Raw genomic sequence first — 15513 nt, 5'->3', positions numbered from 1 at the left:
ATAGTATTAGATTTAGGAAGCTCCTTAACCCTACCAATAAATCTGATTCAACATTTTATTACCTGTGTGGGTCTTAATCTATATGTTCCTCCTTACAAATAATAGTATTAGATTTAGGATGATCCTTAACCCTACTAATAAATTTGATTCTATATCTTATTACCTGTGTGGGTCTAAATCTATATGTTCCTCCTTATAAATAATAGTATGTGATTTAGGAAGCTCCTTGACTCTACCAATAAATCGTTTAACAGGTTCTATATGATATGTAGTGTCCTCTGGAATTCTGACGGACCCACGAAAATGTCCGTCTACAATGTAACCAAATACACTGCTGCCTCCTGTCCCTGAAAAAATAATAAAAAGAAATATATTGAAGTATTCCACTTTCCAGTTTCAGAATTAAATGTTGAATGCATTTACATGTGCTTTAATAAAACAAATTTTTAACAATGCTTAGTTGATATTCACATTTTTAGGTTTTTTTTTTTATTACTAATGTCATGAATGTTAAAAAAGTATGATTATATTAATGACATCAAGAAATGTTTCATTTTCTTGATTAACAGGGCCAAATAAGCTCATCTCCCTAACATGTTTAACCCTGCCACATTCTGAATGTCTGTGCTTGTCCCAAGTCAGGAGCCTGTAATTCAGTGGTTGTCGTTTGTTGCTGTTTATCATATTTGCTGTTCCTTCATTTTTTGGTACATTAATTTTGTTTATTTGTTCTAAATGTAATACATTTGTAATTTCAAGGACTTTTTCAGCTGACTATGTGGTATGGGCTTGGTTCAGTTTTGAAGGTCATACAGTCACCTATAGTTGTTTATTTCTCTGTCATTTGGTCTCATGTGAAGATTTGTCTCATTAGCAAGCATGCCACATCTTCATTTTCATATTCAGTTACAAAATGTATATGTCTGATAGGACAAATACAAACCCTCCTCTGTTCCTCTGTATATATGTGATGTATCTAAAGGACCATGCTTGTCTAACCAGGCATCTTTTGTAAAAACTGACTTGTCTGGCTCTAATACTAAATTAAAATCTCTGAAACACAGAAGAAGAATTAAATATTATTGAATAATATAACAATTTTTTGTTAAAAACATATGATTAAGGTAGATACATGTAATAGGTTTTACTTTACAGTGTTATGTTTGATCAAAGATTGTTGTAACATTAATTAAGGATGTACTTAGGTGAGGTTTTGGAAATTGTGTCAAATGTTCGGACTCCTTGGTGTTTTTCCATACAATACAATGTAAAATATTTTGCCCCATAACACCCATTTATTTTTTCATATAAGATTTAATAGCTCATGAAAGGTCATTTACCAAAATTTTAGAAGATTCTTGATTTTCTTTCTTTTGTTTTGAGACCCAAATAATACCAATGCAAATATAAGGTAAAAGTCAGAGTCAGCCTTTTCCCGCCATATTTTAAATCTCAAATATCTCGAAAAGGAGGTCCATGACCTATCAATATGTTTAGCTTATCATTATCCTTAATTGATGCTCTACCAGCTTATAGTATCAATTTTAATTTCTTAATTTCTTAAATTTTACCTAACCTCACCTAAGTACATCCTTAACATTCAAGCTATTGTCTAGAGGTGATCCAATACATGTAATACTACTATTTAATTGTCTCCCCTTTTTTTATTCAAGTTTATTATTTCCCTTTAATGTAGTTGGAAAAAACTATAGTTCCCTTCCTTTGACACATCACACGAGGAACTTTTTGAATCTAGAATAATTTTGAATTCTGGAAAATTGAAAAGAAAGGAAAACAAATCCAATTGAGGAAGGTTCGCCATGCATGCATGGTTAAAAGGGGGATGAGGGTTAATTAGTTCATACTGTCATATAATCAATGATAGCAAAATTAACTTTAACCTTAATTTTGTAGCTACAGTTTTGATAGTTTTATTCATATGTTTCTTATCAATTATGCAGAATTAATATAATTATTTCAGATGCAAAAAGTTTCTTGTTCTCCATCTACCATGTATATGAATTTTTTCCTATCTTCAACAATTTCCTGCTCATTTCTTATTATAAATTCATTTCTCACCAATATTTCCCCATTCAGATTTAATATAAAAAAGAAGAAGTGTAATGATTGCCAATGATACAACTATCCACAAAAGATCAAAATGACACAGACATTAACAACTATAGGTCACCGTACGGCCTTCAACAATGAGCAAAGTCCATACCGCATAGTCAGCTATAATAGGCCCCGATAAGACAATGTAAAACAATTCAAACGAAAAAACTAATAATAAATTCATTTCTCACCAATATTTCCCCATTCAGATTTAAGTATTGTAAGCCATCAAACTGTTTTTTTAATGTAGTTTATATGTGAAAAAATACATAATACACTAATTTGTCAATGATTGTTGTTAAAGAATTTGTAAAAACTTCCTATGTAAACTAACTTATTGAACGATGTATTTGACAGCTGTCAGATAATTGAAAAAATGTGATAAAGATACAAATGTGAAAAAAAATATTTCTATGAGTAATTCTTTTTACATCTTGTTATTAGATGTTGGTGGTGAAATTATCTGTCTTTAGGCTTTTAATGATGACAATCATTTTACAATGTTTTATAAATACAGATTTAGTCATCCGATGACTTTTTGTCATGCATTGTTTGGCTATTCCATTAAAAAATATGTGGGAGAATAGGAAGGGACTTTTAAAATATCCTTACAACCAAGAACTTTTTTTAAGATAATTTTGCATATTTAATAGTTATACATTAATAGCCCATACTGAAAAAGACCCATGACCAACATTCAATAATAAAACTTCCCTTCCTACCCTCCAACAAACATTTCAATGGAATAGCCCTAGTCTACTCAAGCAGAACATGATCTACTCAAGCTCAATCAAATTATAATTTGTGAGAAATTTCAAAGTAATGGAAATTTTATGCTATGTTATAACATCAAAGAAATTTGTGCATCAATAAATTCAACTTACAGAAATTTTTTATAATTTAGGGACGACATCAAAAGATCGATGTAGGATAACAAACTTAAATCAAATAGTTTGGGGGTGGGGGGTGGGTCAACATTGCTGCAAGATTTGTTAATCTAAAATCGATTTTACATATATCCCAATTGGTCAATCAATTTTTCCCAAATTAAGTTAAGATGGGGGGTCAGTGAAAAAACTATGAATTAAGTTTTTTATCCTTCATTGAACTTTTGATGTCGTCCCTTATGATACCAATAAACCTACCTTTTGAAAGCATTGAATCTAAATCTCAACTTTTTATCACTTAATGATCGCTTCGTACGTAGATGTGATTGATGAAGATCTGTTGTACTGTAATCTAACTCTTCATAATGTTTTATATATGTGTCTAAGGATTTCTGTTCTGTAAAAGACAAAATAAAAATTTCTTTGTAAAGATATATGTGATATAATAATAGATATTTATTTGTTTCTACAAGTCATATATATAATAGTCCTGTTGACTACTGTCCTAATACTGGTACATCTGATCAAACACCTTTTTGAATATTTCCTTGTGTTTCAAAATTTAAATCACAAATATATATTCGTGGCTGTACTTCATAAATCAATAAATAAAAAAAAAATTATATCGTACATTTTACGTCTAATCACATCTTTCCAAATTTGACTTCCTTCAACTGCCTGGGGTACACTAAAAGATCAACCTAAAGCTGGTAAAATTTTCCGTCATCCCTGTATACCAGTAGAATGGTAGATATGTACATGACTCTCAAAGATTTGGTACCTTTTTAGTTTGATCCGAATTTTTCAAGATACATGTAAGCAAGTTTGACTTGTTGCTAAAATAATTAAAGATATAATGAATTGATACTCTTTAACTTAAAAAGGACTTAGGGTTACATAGTTTAAGTTACAAACTTATCCCCGCTTGGCCCTTAAGAAATGTACAAAAATGTATGATTGCTAATGAGACAACTATCCACCAGTATTAAGAAGATTTAATTATAGGTACAATTTAGTTTCTTGTGTATACATGTATTTCAGACTCAGAGATTAGTATGATCAGGGGTTAAAAAATCCACTAGCCTGACGCCCAGGACTACAGCATTTGGACCTCGGGCATCCAAAACTTGTAACCCAATATGCCCGATGGACTAGTAACAAAAATTTTTTGACTTTTTCAAAATAGAAAGTGGAAAATCCCCTCATCACCATTCTATCTTAGCCAATCAGATTTGACTACGTCAGGTCAGTTTTGTTGGGCTAGTAGTTCTTCCAACAGGGCTAGTAAAATCCTGCTAACAATTAGCCCTGGGCTAGTGAGCTATAACAAAATTTCTTAACCCCTGAATGATATCCATTTTCACTGAACTAGCATACATTTTTGTTAAGGGGCCAGCTGAAGCACGCCTCTAGTTGCGGGAATTTGTTGCTGCATTGAAGACACATTGGTGGATAATCGACTGTTATCTGCTCTTTGTTCAGGTTGTTGTCTCTTTGACACATTCACCATTACCATTCTCAAATTTACAGAAAGTTTTTCAAAAACCTTACTTTCATCCATTTAACATGTTTAATACAAGTAAAAAAAAGAGTAACTGTTTCAAACATTATACACATCTAAATACTTGACTTATTCATGCAACATTCTTCATGACTATAAACATGATAAAATTGTTTTCAATTATCTTTAGGTGAAATAGTTCAAAATTAAAAGATATGTCGGACATGAAAGTCAATTGTAGTGTTAGACTTAAGTGCCCCAAGATACAAGATAAATGCATACAAAGTTATAATAGTTGATAAAAGTTATGATAAAGTTGTTTTTCCTTCCAGCTAAAGATATAAAAAGGTACATATATAAAATATGTTTTACATCTACACCTTTGTAAGTCCTTAGTACTTGGGAAGTTTCTTTGGTTGTTTTTTTTCTTTAGTCAAATTTTCTTTGTTGATTTTTAACTCTAAGCAACGTCACATTTGTGTGTTTCGTAGGGGGGTCTTATTTTCTTTTTTATGATATTAAACTCAAAAGCAAAGTCAAATTTGTGTTATTCATTTATAGGTCTCTTATTTTATTTTTTTATTTTTAACGCAAAACAAAGTCAAATTAGATTTGTTCGTTAGATCTCTTATTTTCCTATTTTTATTTCTTACTCAAATGAAAGTCAAATTTGTATTATTCGCTTATAGGTCTCTTATTTTCTTTTTCGGATTTTTTAACTTTAAGTAAAGTCAAATTTGTGTTGTTCCTTTAAGGTCTCTTATTTTTTGAATTTTTAACTCAAAGCAAAGTCAAACTTGTGTTGATTTTTTATAGGTCTCTTATTTTCTTTTTTTTTTATCTTTAACTCAAAGCAAAGTCAAATTTGTGTTGTTTGTTAGGTTTCTTATTTTCTTTCTGATTATTTTTAACTCAAAGTAAGTGTTGTTCATAGGACCTCTCATTAACATTGTTTAATTTGCAATTCAACATGTTCAAAGCCAACTCGAAGGGAAGTTAAACATTTTTTTTGTGATTTGTGTTATCGTAAGGTTTTGGCCTCATTGACATTTCTTTTAATTAATATTTATACATTGTTATACAATTTTTTTGTTTGAAGTATATTTAAGGAAGCACTTATGATTCTTAAATGAACTTTAATTAGGCCACCTTGAAAAAACTCTTTATTTTATGTTGCCTACATGTAGAAATGGATTTTTTTCTTTCGCCAGCAACAAAAGTTATAAGTTTTAGACAAGAAACGATGTACATTTTTTAAGAGCAGGAAAAAATCTTTACAAAGATTTTGAAACAATTTTTGGGGTACCATAAGCTGCTTTTGGCCTCAAGAATGGTTTGCTTAAACCCCAAAATATTCATCCAGAGAAAAGCTGTAAAAAAAGAGTTTAAAAAACTGTAAAAAAAGAATAGCCAAAACTGTGCATGTATAATCATATCTATAATATTAACAAAGTTCAAGATTATGAAAATTATTCTACTTTTCAATGTACATATAAAATAATATTATTATCAAATTATCATGAAAGATAAGATAACTGATTTATATAAAAAAAAAAATATTTATAAAATCTATCAGTAGTACAGCATGTACAGTGACAAATTTTCTGGTCTAGGCAATTGTACATGCATTATATAAGGTTTAAACTGAACTGCAGAATACATGGGAGTCTGGACATTGTTGGATGGGGTTTGCAGATAACAATGGATAAGGGAATAAACGGCAAAAAAATACGTAGAGAATTATATATATATATATAACTTGAACAAAAAATAAATATAAAATAGAGAATAGTGAATAAGGGTTAAAAATTTAAAGAACACAAAAATTAAGGACCCCCCCCCCTTCATGCATTTTACATGAAGAAAATTATTCTGTCAGAGCTCAACTACATGTTCTATAATCTATATTACTACATGTACATTATGTATATCGGTAAGCACACCAGTTAACATTTCACCTGTATTTCAGGTACATTAGTATACATGTATATAATCAGACTGAGTCAATATCCTGGTTTATTGTCAGTCTGTCAATTCATTACTTCGTTAACACCTGACAATTACCTGTGAAAATGTAAATGAGGTACATTTGTACAATGTATAACCTTGGGTGGGATTATTTCTAGAAGTAACTGTGTTAATGTGTATTGATGTAGGTCAAACTTGGGTCAAAGTCACAAAGAATGGCAATCTTTTTTTTGAGACATTTCAAGAAGTAATGTTCTAATTGTGTCACAATTTAAATTACAATATTTTGGTTTACCTAAAAATTAGAAAAAAAGTAGACACAGTGGGTAGTTAGGTAGCTATATAGACATTATAATGTCTTCTTTTTTCTAAGGCAAAGAAAAATTGAAGTGTGAGTATTTTTTTTAGTATTCATGCCTATCTGATTAAAAACATCAGAACAATAAAATATTTTGAGTAGGCAGCTATTTTCTGGGTAGGGTTAAAGCAAACAGATATGTCCTTGGAAACACTTAATTTTCATCAATGAATAACCTTTAGCTGTAAAGTTCATTACACATGAGTATTATTTCAAGAAGAAAAGGTCATGTATTCATGTACATATCAAATTTGGGTGAAAGAAAGGCAACTTTTTCAAATGCCAGGGGTTAAGAAATTTTGTTATATAGCTCACTAGCCCAGGGCTAATTGGTTGCATGATTTTACTAGCCCTGTTGGAAGAACTACTTGCCCAACAAAACTGACCTGCTAGCCTTCGTATGCCTTACAATTTCATAGTTTGCTGCAATAACAATGAATTCTATAAACTTAACATTTTTTATCTATTGACGGCATTGTACAGTAGATCTTTGCAAATTGGATATTCAAAACTTATATCAGCAAAAAATATTCCATTAGCATATATATTCAATAAATCGATTATTGAATATTCACTGAAAATTCTGATATAATGAGTTGACCAAATCCGAGGATGATACAAGTCTTGACCACTGCTATACGTGGGTATGTAAAAGGATAGGAGGGGGTCTTATCAGATACAATAGCATCATCATGATTGTGTAAAAGAATTATCAGCACATGTTTCAAATTTATATCTGACAAAAGTTAGGTTTCTGCTGTCAAAAGGGATTCACATTTATATTGCAATAAATTAATCAGAAGGAGGTAAAATCAGGTTGCATAAGCAATGTACAATACCGCCCCTGTATTGACACATCGATATTGAAAGTACACGATTGGTTCTATTTTAAAACTTGTACAAAATCAGTTCAAATTCTGGGAATCAGGGATGACGTAGTTGAATCTGATTGGATAAGATAGAAAAGTGTTGAGAGGATTTCCCCTTTTCAATTTTAGAAACGACAAGAATTTTTTGTTTCTAGTCCGTCGGGCATTTTGGGTTACAAGTTTTGGTTGCCTGAGGTCAAAATGTTGTAGTCCCGGGCGTCGGGCTAGTGGATTTCTTAACCCCTGAATGCCAGTGGCATGAAGCCCCTTCAAAAATATCTTGTAAACAGGGGTTTGTGGGCAAATTTTCAAATGATTTTAGTTAATTTCATATTGGAAAAAAATATTTCTAATATCTTTTTGCTTAAAATTCTACACTGCAGCTGAGAGCAAATGATAAACATTTTGTTTTCAGGTTCATTAAGTAAGAATATAAACTATGTTAAAGAAAATGTGTATGGTTTATTCTTTGTCATTTAAAAGGCATCAGTCCATTCATACATGTAAAATGTCAGTCATTTAACAAATTTATTATTTCTTTCATGTTAACATATGAGCTGCGTCGGATAGAAATCGACCTTATGCAAACGAAAATCAATACCTCTGTTAACATGGTTAACCTATTTTGGGTTGAAATAATTTCTACGGAAAGTCTGTAATTGTTCCATAAGTAGGTTTTCATAAGAAGACAAACCTTTTAAACGGACCAAAATGCAGCTTTTATATCTTAGTTATTCCAAAATCGATCCAAGTCTTAGTTATGTATATATGTACATGCACTTGCATAAGGTCGATTTCTATCCGACGCAGCTCATATGCTGGGGTTATTCTAAGTTAAGGCCCCTTTCAACACTACTGACTATTTATTGTGGTGGATATTTTTATTGTTGGAAGAAGTCAGAGTGCATAAAGAGGACCACTGACTATTATCAAGATTGTTAATAAAAGAAGTTGAGAAAAGAAGACTTATGATACTTACCATACTTATAGAAAGATTATGATACTACTTTATTTCTTCATTTTCGCTTTTCATTATAAATAAACAGTAATGAAAAAAAAATGTGTAAGGGCTAGTGCAGTTATAATGGTCAAAAGATTAATGGAAAAGTTTCTCCAATTAAATTCTCCTTCTTTAATTCAATTAAAACATGTAAAAAGATGAGACAATTTTCCAACAAATACATGACATACATGACTACATGTATACACAAATATATATACATTTGTCATGGTTGTAATAACATGTTTTTCCCTATCGATTACCTATACATTTGTAGCTATTTCATGTATGTATATGAACTGAATCATACATGTGTACATGTAGTCAATCACTTTGTTTTCATTAACTTTTTAAATACAAGATTTCAAGATTTAATTATAAAGCAATCCTCAATGTATAAAGATATAAGAAGATGTGGTATGAGTTCCAATGATACAACTTTCCATCCAAGTCATAATTTGTAAAAGTAAAACCATTATAGGTTAAAGTACCGTCTTCAACACAGAGCCTTAGCTTAACTGAACAGCAACATATAAAGGGGTCTAAATATGACTAGTGTAAAACCATTCAAAAGGGAAAATAAACAGTCTATATATAAAACATCCTATAAAGCAATCCTCAATGTACAATTGTTTATACCATGATGTATACCGTTATATCCTATATTAATATAATTTGACAATACCTCATCATTGCTCATTGTCATATAAAAACTAGATACTAACAATGACCAATGACAAATAAAAACAATAACAAACAATATACGACGAAAAATTAAAATTTTTGCGGTCGTATAAAAATGAAACTGACATACATCTAAATAAATAAACTCATCATAGATACCAGGACTAAATTTAGTATATACGCCAGACGCGCGTTTCGTCTACAAAAGACTCATCAGTGACACTCAAATCCCAAAACGTTTAAATGTATAGATATAAACAAACAAAAATAGAAGTAAATCAACTATAGATCTAGATCACTGTACGGCCTTCAACAATGAGCAATTGAAAACCCATATCGCATAAAGAAATTATACTGCTAATAGGAACCGCTTTTTCTTCAATTTTTTCATTTGGTTTATATTTTAAAGGATTAAGAAAGACTTTTTAGTTCATGTAGGTTTTTTAGTAATAGTATAAAACAGATGTGCAAATATAGGATTATCTTTTGTTATGTCATTTAACATGTTTAACAGTTTGATACATAATTGAGTGTTATTTGTTATTGTATATACAATGATATATATATCCTGCATTATCATGATTATCATGCTTAACCATGAACCACCCCTTTCCCAAAATAATGTAATCTGGGATAATACCGTGAGGATATTATAATAGTGAATTAATTACACGTAGAAACACTCAAACCAGCCAACGCCCTTTTAGGAGGTATCTTATACATATCCTAGACTTTAAAATCGATATATTGTTATAAGATACTTTAAATGATGTTTACTATATATTTACAACAGACTTAAACATATCTAGGATAAAATTTCTATTTTTTAAAAATATAAATATGGCATTAAACGTCACTCTTTCATAAATCTGTTCACGACAATAAGGTCTAGAGGGTCACACCTAAATTTCTTTTTCAACTTCCTGATTAAACAAGTGAATTTGTTTAATACAAAGTAATTGGTTAAATATATTGTCTTCATTGAAAGTTACTTTTAATCATACGTCGTAGAGTCATGCAAGTACACATGTTTACATGTACATGTATGTAATGTATCAGTGTAGGGAGAGAGAGTTAGATCCCTCCCTTTATCATGTTTATCATACGTACAAATGTAAATCCTTTATTAGTTTTGCTTGTAAAATATAAACCTTCATTCAACTGTACAATCCAAGTTATTTCCAAAATTGTTTAAATTGAAATATATGGATTTTATGTGATGATATAAAATAGAAGATGTACGTGGTATGATTGCCAATGAGACAACTATCCACAAAAGACCAAATTGACACAGACATTAACAACTATAGGTCACCATACGGCCTTCAACAATGAGCAAAGCCCATACCGCATAGTCATGACTACAGTTTGTTCCAGTTCAACAATCCAATTTACATGATTTAAAAGATAAATAAATGGAGAATGTGTCAAAGAGACACAGATAATGTCCTCACTTGCATGTAACTTTATTTACAAAATGTAGGGGCATAACTCGAGAATGATAAAAGTCACAACACCAAAATTTGAACTTAATCTGTGTTTTGTGGTAGATATAAGCAGTGATCAGGAAGGACCTGCGCCTATAGCGTATATCGACTAGAAATGGCGCATAGAGTGACTTATGTAAGCGCCCACGTGGCGCACGATATTTTTCACTTCGTTTCGAAATGTTTAAATATCATCAAAATAGATTAACGATCATATTCCGAGCCGCCATGTGTGTGTACACAACTGTGTAATGTTCCTCCAATGATAGGAGCACCTATATATTTTTGGGACGTCTTGGGTGTTTTCTTATGGTAATATTAGAACCATGCGGTACAACTGATTACCCAAAAAACGTAATTAACCATCATTCATGGTATGATTTTTCATAAACTGTTAACAACTTTAAATTTGTGAAATTTGGCTAGCACAGACGAGATTTATCTCTAATTATAATCTTTTAAATTAGTTTAGCTTGCTATTATTTCGATTAAAAAATCCTAAAGCTTTTTTATGAATATGTTTTTTGTCTCTATAAAAAGGCGCTTATATATATATATATATATAATTAACTGTCTTTGTCACTTTTTGGTCTTTGGCTCGTTTTGACATTTTGTAAACATGCCTTCAACGAATTGTTGTTTTGTTCTATCATTTAATGATACTCTCTACTGTTATTGTTGTCATTGTGATGAAGTAATAATAATACAAGAAGTGCAGAGGATATGCCAGAAACGTCCTCTAATACGGAACGTTGGAATAAGTATGGTATCGACGAAGACCCAAATTTAATGTAAAAAAAAAACCATGAACATGAACAAGTACCAGTTTAAACATTGTAAATAAAGGTTTATATCTTAAATATTGTCTGGTTTGGAAGAACTTATTTTATATTCTTTGAAATTGAAATTACAAAATCACAGCAACAATATACATGATATTATTTAGAAACAGTATGGTAAGTACAAAAAATGTACCACCACCTCTTTGGCGAAATATACACAATTAATTTTTTTTCACTGTAGTCAATTCAAATCATGCAAATGGCCCACTCATTTGACAACATGGCCCATATTTTTTTTAAATGGCCCGTTGAATTTATTTTTGAGGGGCCCTGGGCCCATAGAGAAAAAATCCTTCCAGATCACTGTATAAGCATTGTGTTCAAGTTTCAGTTATAAATCAAGATATTTTCCATTTGATATCTACACTAACAGATAAAAATAAAATTATAGTCGACTATATTATTTGGGCATAACCAATGACTAGCAGTTCAGTTTGGTTAAATTTGGTGTATTTCCCCTCATTAATAGTGGAGCACCACCCTAGGGTCAAGTGTTAATAGTGGAGCATCACCCTAGGGTAAAGTGTTAATAGTGGAGCACCACCCTAGGGTAAAGTGTTAATAGTGGAGCACCACCCTAGGGTAAAGTGTTAATAGTGGAGCACCACCCTAGGGTAAAGTGTTAATAGTGGAGCACCACCCTAGGGTAAAGTGTTAACAGGTGTTTGTATTTCCCCTCATTAATAGTGGAGCACCACCCTAGGGTAAAGTGTTTTAAACAGGTGTCTAAGGTTGGTAGTTAGTCAAACAACATCACACTAATAAATGTTGATGTAAACAGAAGATATAGAAAAGAAATACAAATTAATTATTTCTAAACAGTTGAAGGCTATATAATTAAATTAATGATTTCCTGACTTTTGAACACCATGGTCCATGACAAATTTTGTACATTTAAACGTGCATGCACATGTAGCAAAAGAAAAGTTAAAAGGGTCTAACAACTTTTGTTTTTAACCATAAACTTAGGGACGACATCAAAAGATCAATGTAGGATAAAAAACTTAAATCAAATAGTATGGGGGTGGGGTGGGTTGAAATTCTGCAAGTTTTGTATATATATCTAAAATCGATTTTTACATATATATCCCTATTGGTAAATCAATTTTTCCCAAATTAAGTTAAGAGGGGGTGGGGGGTCAGTGAAAAAACTACATGTATGTGAATTAAGTTTTTTATCCTACATTGAACTTTTGATGTCGTCCCTTAATGAACTTTGTTGCATAAGTTTTCACAATAATAACTTTGTCACATAAACTTAGAATTATTTGATTTGTATTTAACATGTTTAAGGTGTTACCTAACACTACAGGGAGATAACTCTGTAAAATTAGCAAAACATTTTTATCACTATGTATTGTTAACATATATATGGTTAAGGAATAAGGGAATATAAAGCTTGTCAAACTGCTATATACATATACATGTATCAATGAAATATTTTGGAGAAAGTGTGTGGTTCCAAGTTTTTTGAAATTCTTTTTGTCAAAGGGTCAAAATAAATATTTTGTCAAAATTTTATGAAAATTAAACGAGACAAATTAATTTTAGGTGTTTAACAAACAATTTATTTGACTTTTGTTATCAGTTTTCTTCATATATATTAACCACCATCACTATTAACAATTTTACCATGATTCCATCAGGAAATGTAATATTCCTAATAATTGCATTGTGCCAAACCAGACAACAAATATAAGAAAATATTGGTACAGGTACATGTAAATGTCATTTGTATGTTGGCCAATAAGACAACTATTCACCAAAGGACATTGTATGTGAAGGTTTCGGGGGTCAATTTAGTGCATGTCTGACACATGTCTGAGGTCTGGGATCTACATGTAGCTCTTCTATTATGTTTAAGAGAGGACTTTTCATTATTTAATTACAATTTTAGTCAATATGCTACCATTATACTAATTAATACTGGACATGCTTAAGTTATCTTCATATAGGGATTAGCCTCCAATGGATAGTTCTTATCATGTTTATACGGCACCAATTTGTAACCTTTCAAGATTCGTTTATATACCAGCCATGGCTTTACAAACTGATGTACATGTAACCTCAGGTTATAAAGAGTACTCCAATTTCCCAAATTATAAATTCACTACATGTACAAGTTTTTTTTTGGTAATCACCATTACACATACATGTACAATGTATGAAACAACTCTGGAATATGAATATGGAATAAATGAAAACTCATACCTTTGCAATATTGACCCTGACCAACTTGCCCCACTTACATCATCATGATCATGTACATGACTTATGAAAAGGAATAAACAATTAACATGTACTTCTTTACATTTGGTAGTGAAGCAAACAAATAAAGCAGAAAGAAGTAAGCATGAACATAAATACTCTTACAGTTGAGTTTCAGTAGGAATTTACTCCTTCTTGGTTGGTACAAATGTAGGTTGATTGTTGTGAAAATCCATGGGGATTCAAACCCTCAATCATGGGATCTAAAAGCAGTGCTCTTACTAGTAATTAATTGAGCCAAAATTGAAATGAAATCTTCCCTTATTCAACTAGTTGGATTACCTAGATATCTCAAGGTCTACAACACTCTTCCCACTTTTCTTTTTTGGGGCTAATACCCTCCATCTGAGCAACTCACAGGGCAGTCATGTACATTTTTTACAACCCTGAGTCTTTCATTCGGAAACCCTCTGGCCAGTTCCTTACATGTCATGTAGTGATGTAGACATGTAACAGTCATTCTATTACCTTTTCAAACCTCATGACCATATATCTTAAATCAAACTGTCAGGCAATATTGTATACACTGTTTGTTACAGTTTGTACCAGTAGTAAAGCCTCACAGCACCATTGTTGTGAAAATCCATGGATGGTACAACACCAGCCGGATTGGAACCCTCAATCTGGGGATCTAAACACAGTGCATAACTGATTTAGCCAAAGAAGATCGTCCTTCAGTTAACTCAACTAGTTAGGCTTATGATTTATATCTCCAGACAACCGTGTGAACGATAAATACTCTGACAGTAAGAATTTACTTCTTTTTAATATAAGGTAGATCTGGCAAATTGTGCGAGTTGTTTAAGGGTGATTGGGCAGTAGGGGGAGTAGTAAAATTGATATTTACATAGAGTCATAAGTAAACCTTAAAGTACTCAGATGTTTAAATTGCGTAAACACAGCCATTTTTGTCCATTTGTTATGATAAACCTTTAAAAGTATCATAACAAAGTATTAAATTAGATTTAATTATAATATTCAAGAATAATAAAATCGATTTCACCGTTACAACTTCCTCATTTGATAAAGTTACATAAGTGTGTACACAAATTTAAATGACTCGTCAAAATAACTCGACAAAAATTTATCGTGACATCGAATGATGATTGTTTACCTGTTTGATATACGGAAACCAAGCTTTGGAATAGGATATAAATCCAGGTGCTTTTCATTTTCAAACTCCCTGAGTGAATAAATATGTTCTGACGTTGAAAGACACTATACGAATCTCAAAATTTGCTGTATTATGGAAATTCAATTCATTTTCAATTTGTTGATCAAGTCCCGGAAATGAGACCTTATTTTCTGACTGCGCCGACGCAAATTCTGTGATTAGGAAGTTCCTTGTTCTAAAAATAGAAATGTAAACTAAGTTTGTCATGCGATAAGAAGGCGTGGCTCCACCAAGCATAAAATGAAATCATTGTCGGTCTTTAAACAGTTAAAGTAATTAAATATATAGCAATAGGTAGACAAAAGTCCATTTCTATTTAACTTTAAAATTTTAGAATATTTGAAACATTAAAGCTACTAT

At 31.2% G+C, this 15513-nt stretch overlaps 1 protein-coding gene across 3 annotated transcripts in view; it reads right to left on the bottom strand.

The window, feature by feature from the left end:
• Nucleotides 1–15290, bottom strand: part of LOC143051569 (disintegrin and metalloproteinase domain-containing protein 10-like) — a 57057-nt gene extending 41767 nt beyond the window's left edge. For all 3 annotated transcript variants that reach the window (XM_076224455.1, XM_076224456.1, XM_076224457.1), the window contains exons 1-4: nucleotides 15094–15290; nucleotides 3261–3399; nucleotides 944–1053; nucleotides 164–347 (exon numbers count right to left, since the gene is read on the bottom strand). In XM_076224455.1, coding sequence (XP_076080570.1) covers nucleotides 164–347; nucleotides 944–1053; nucleotides 3261–3399; nucleotides 15094–15151 — 491 coding nt within the window. In that variant the 5' untranslated portion in view covers nucleotides 15152–15290. The remainder of the gene's footprint in view (nucleotides 1–163; nucleotides 348–943; nucleotides 1054–3260; nucleotides 3400–15093) is intronic.
• Between the last annotated feature and the right edge of the window lie 223 nt (nucleotides 15291–15513).

The sequence above is a fragment of the Mytilus galloprovincialis genome, chromosome 11, assembly GCF_965363235.1.
Source record: "Mytilus galloprovincialis chromosome 11, xbMytGall1.hap1.1, whole genome shotgun sequence".
In the NCBI taxonomy this organism is placed as follows: Eukaryota; Metazoa; Mollusca; class Bivalvia; order Mytilida; family Mytilidae; genus Mytilus; species Mytilus galloprovincialis.
The sequence above is the reverse complement of the archived record's forward strand: the minus strand, read 5'-3'. Positions and strand labels throughout refer to the sequence as shown.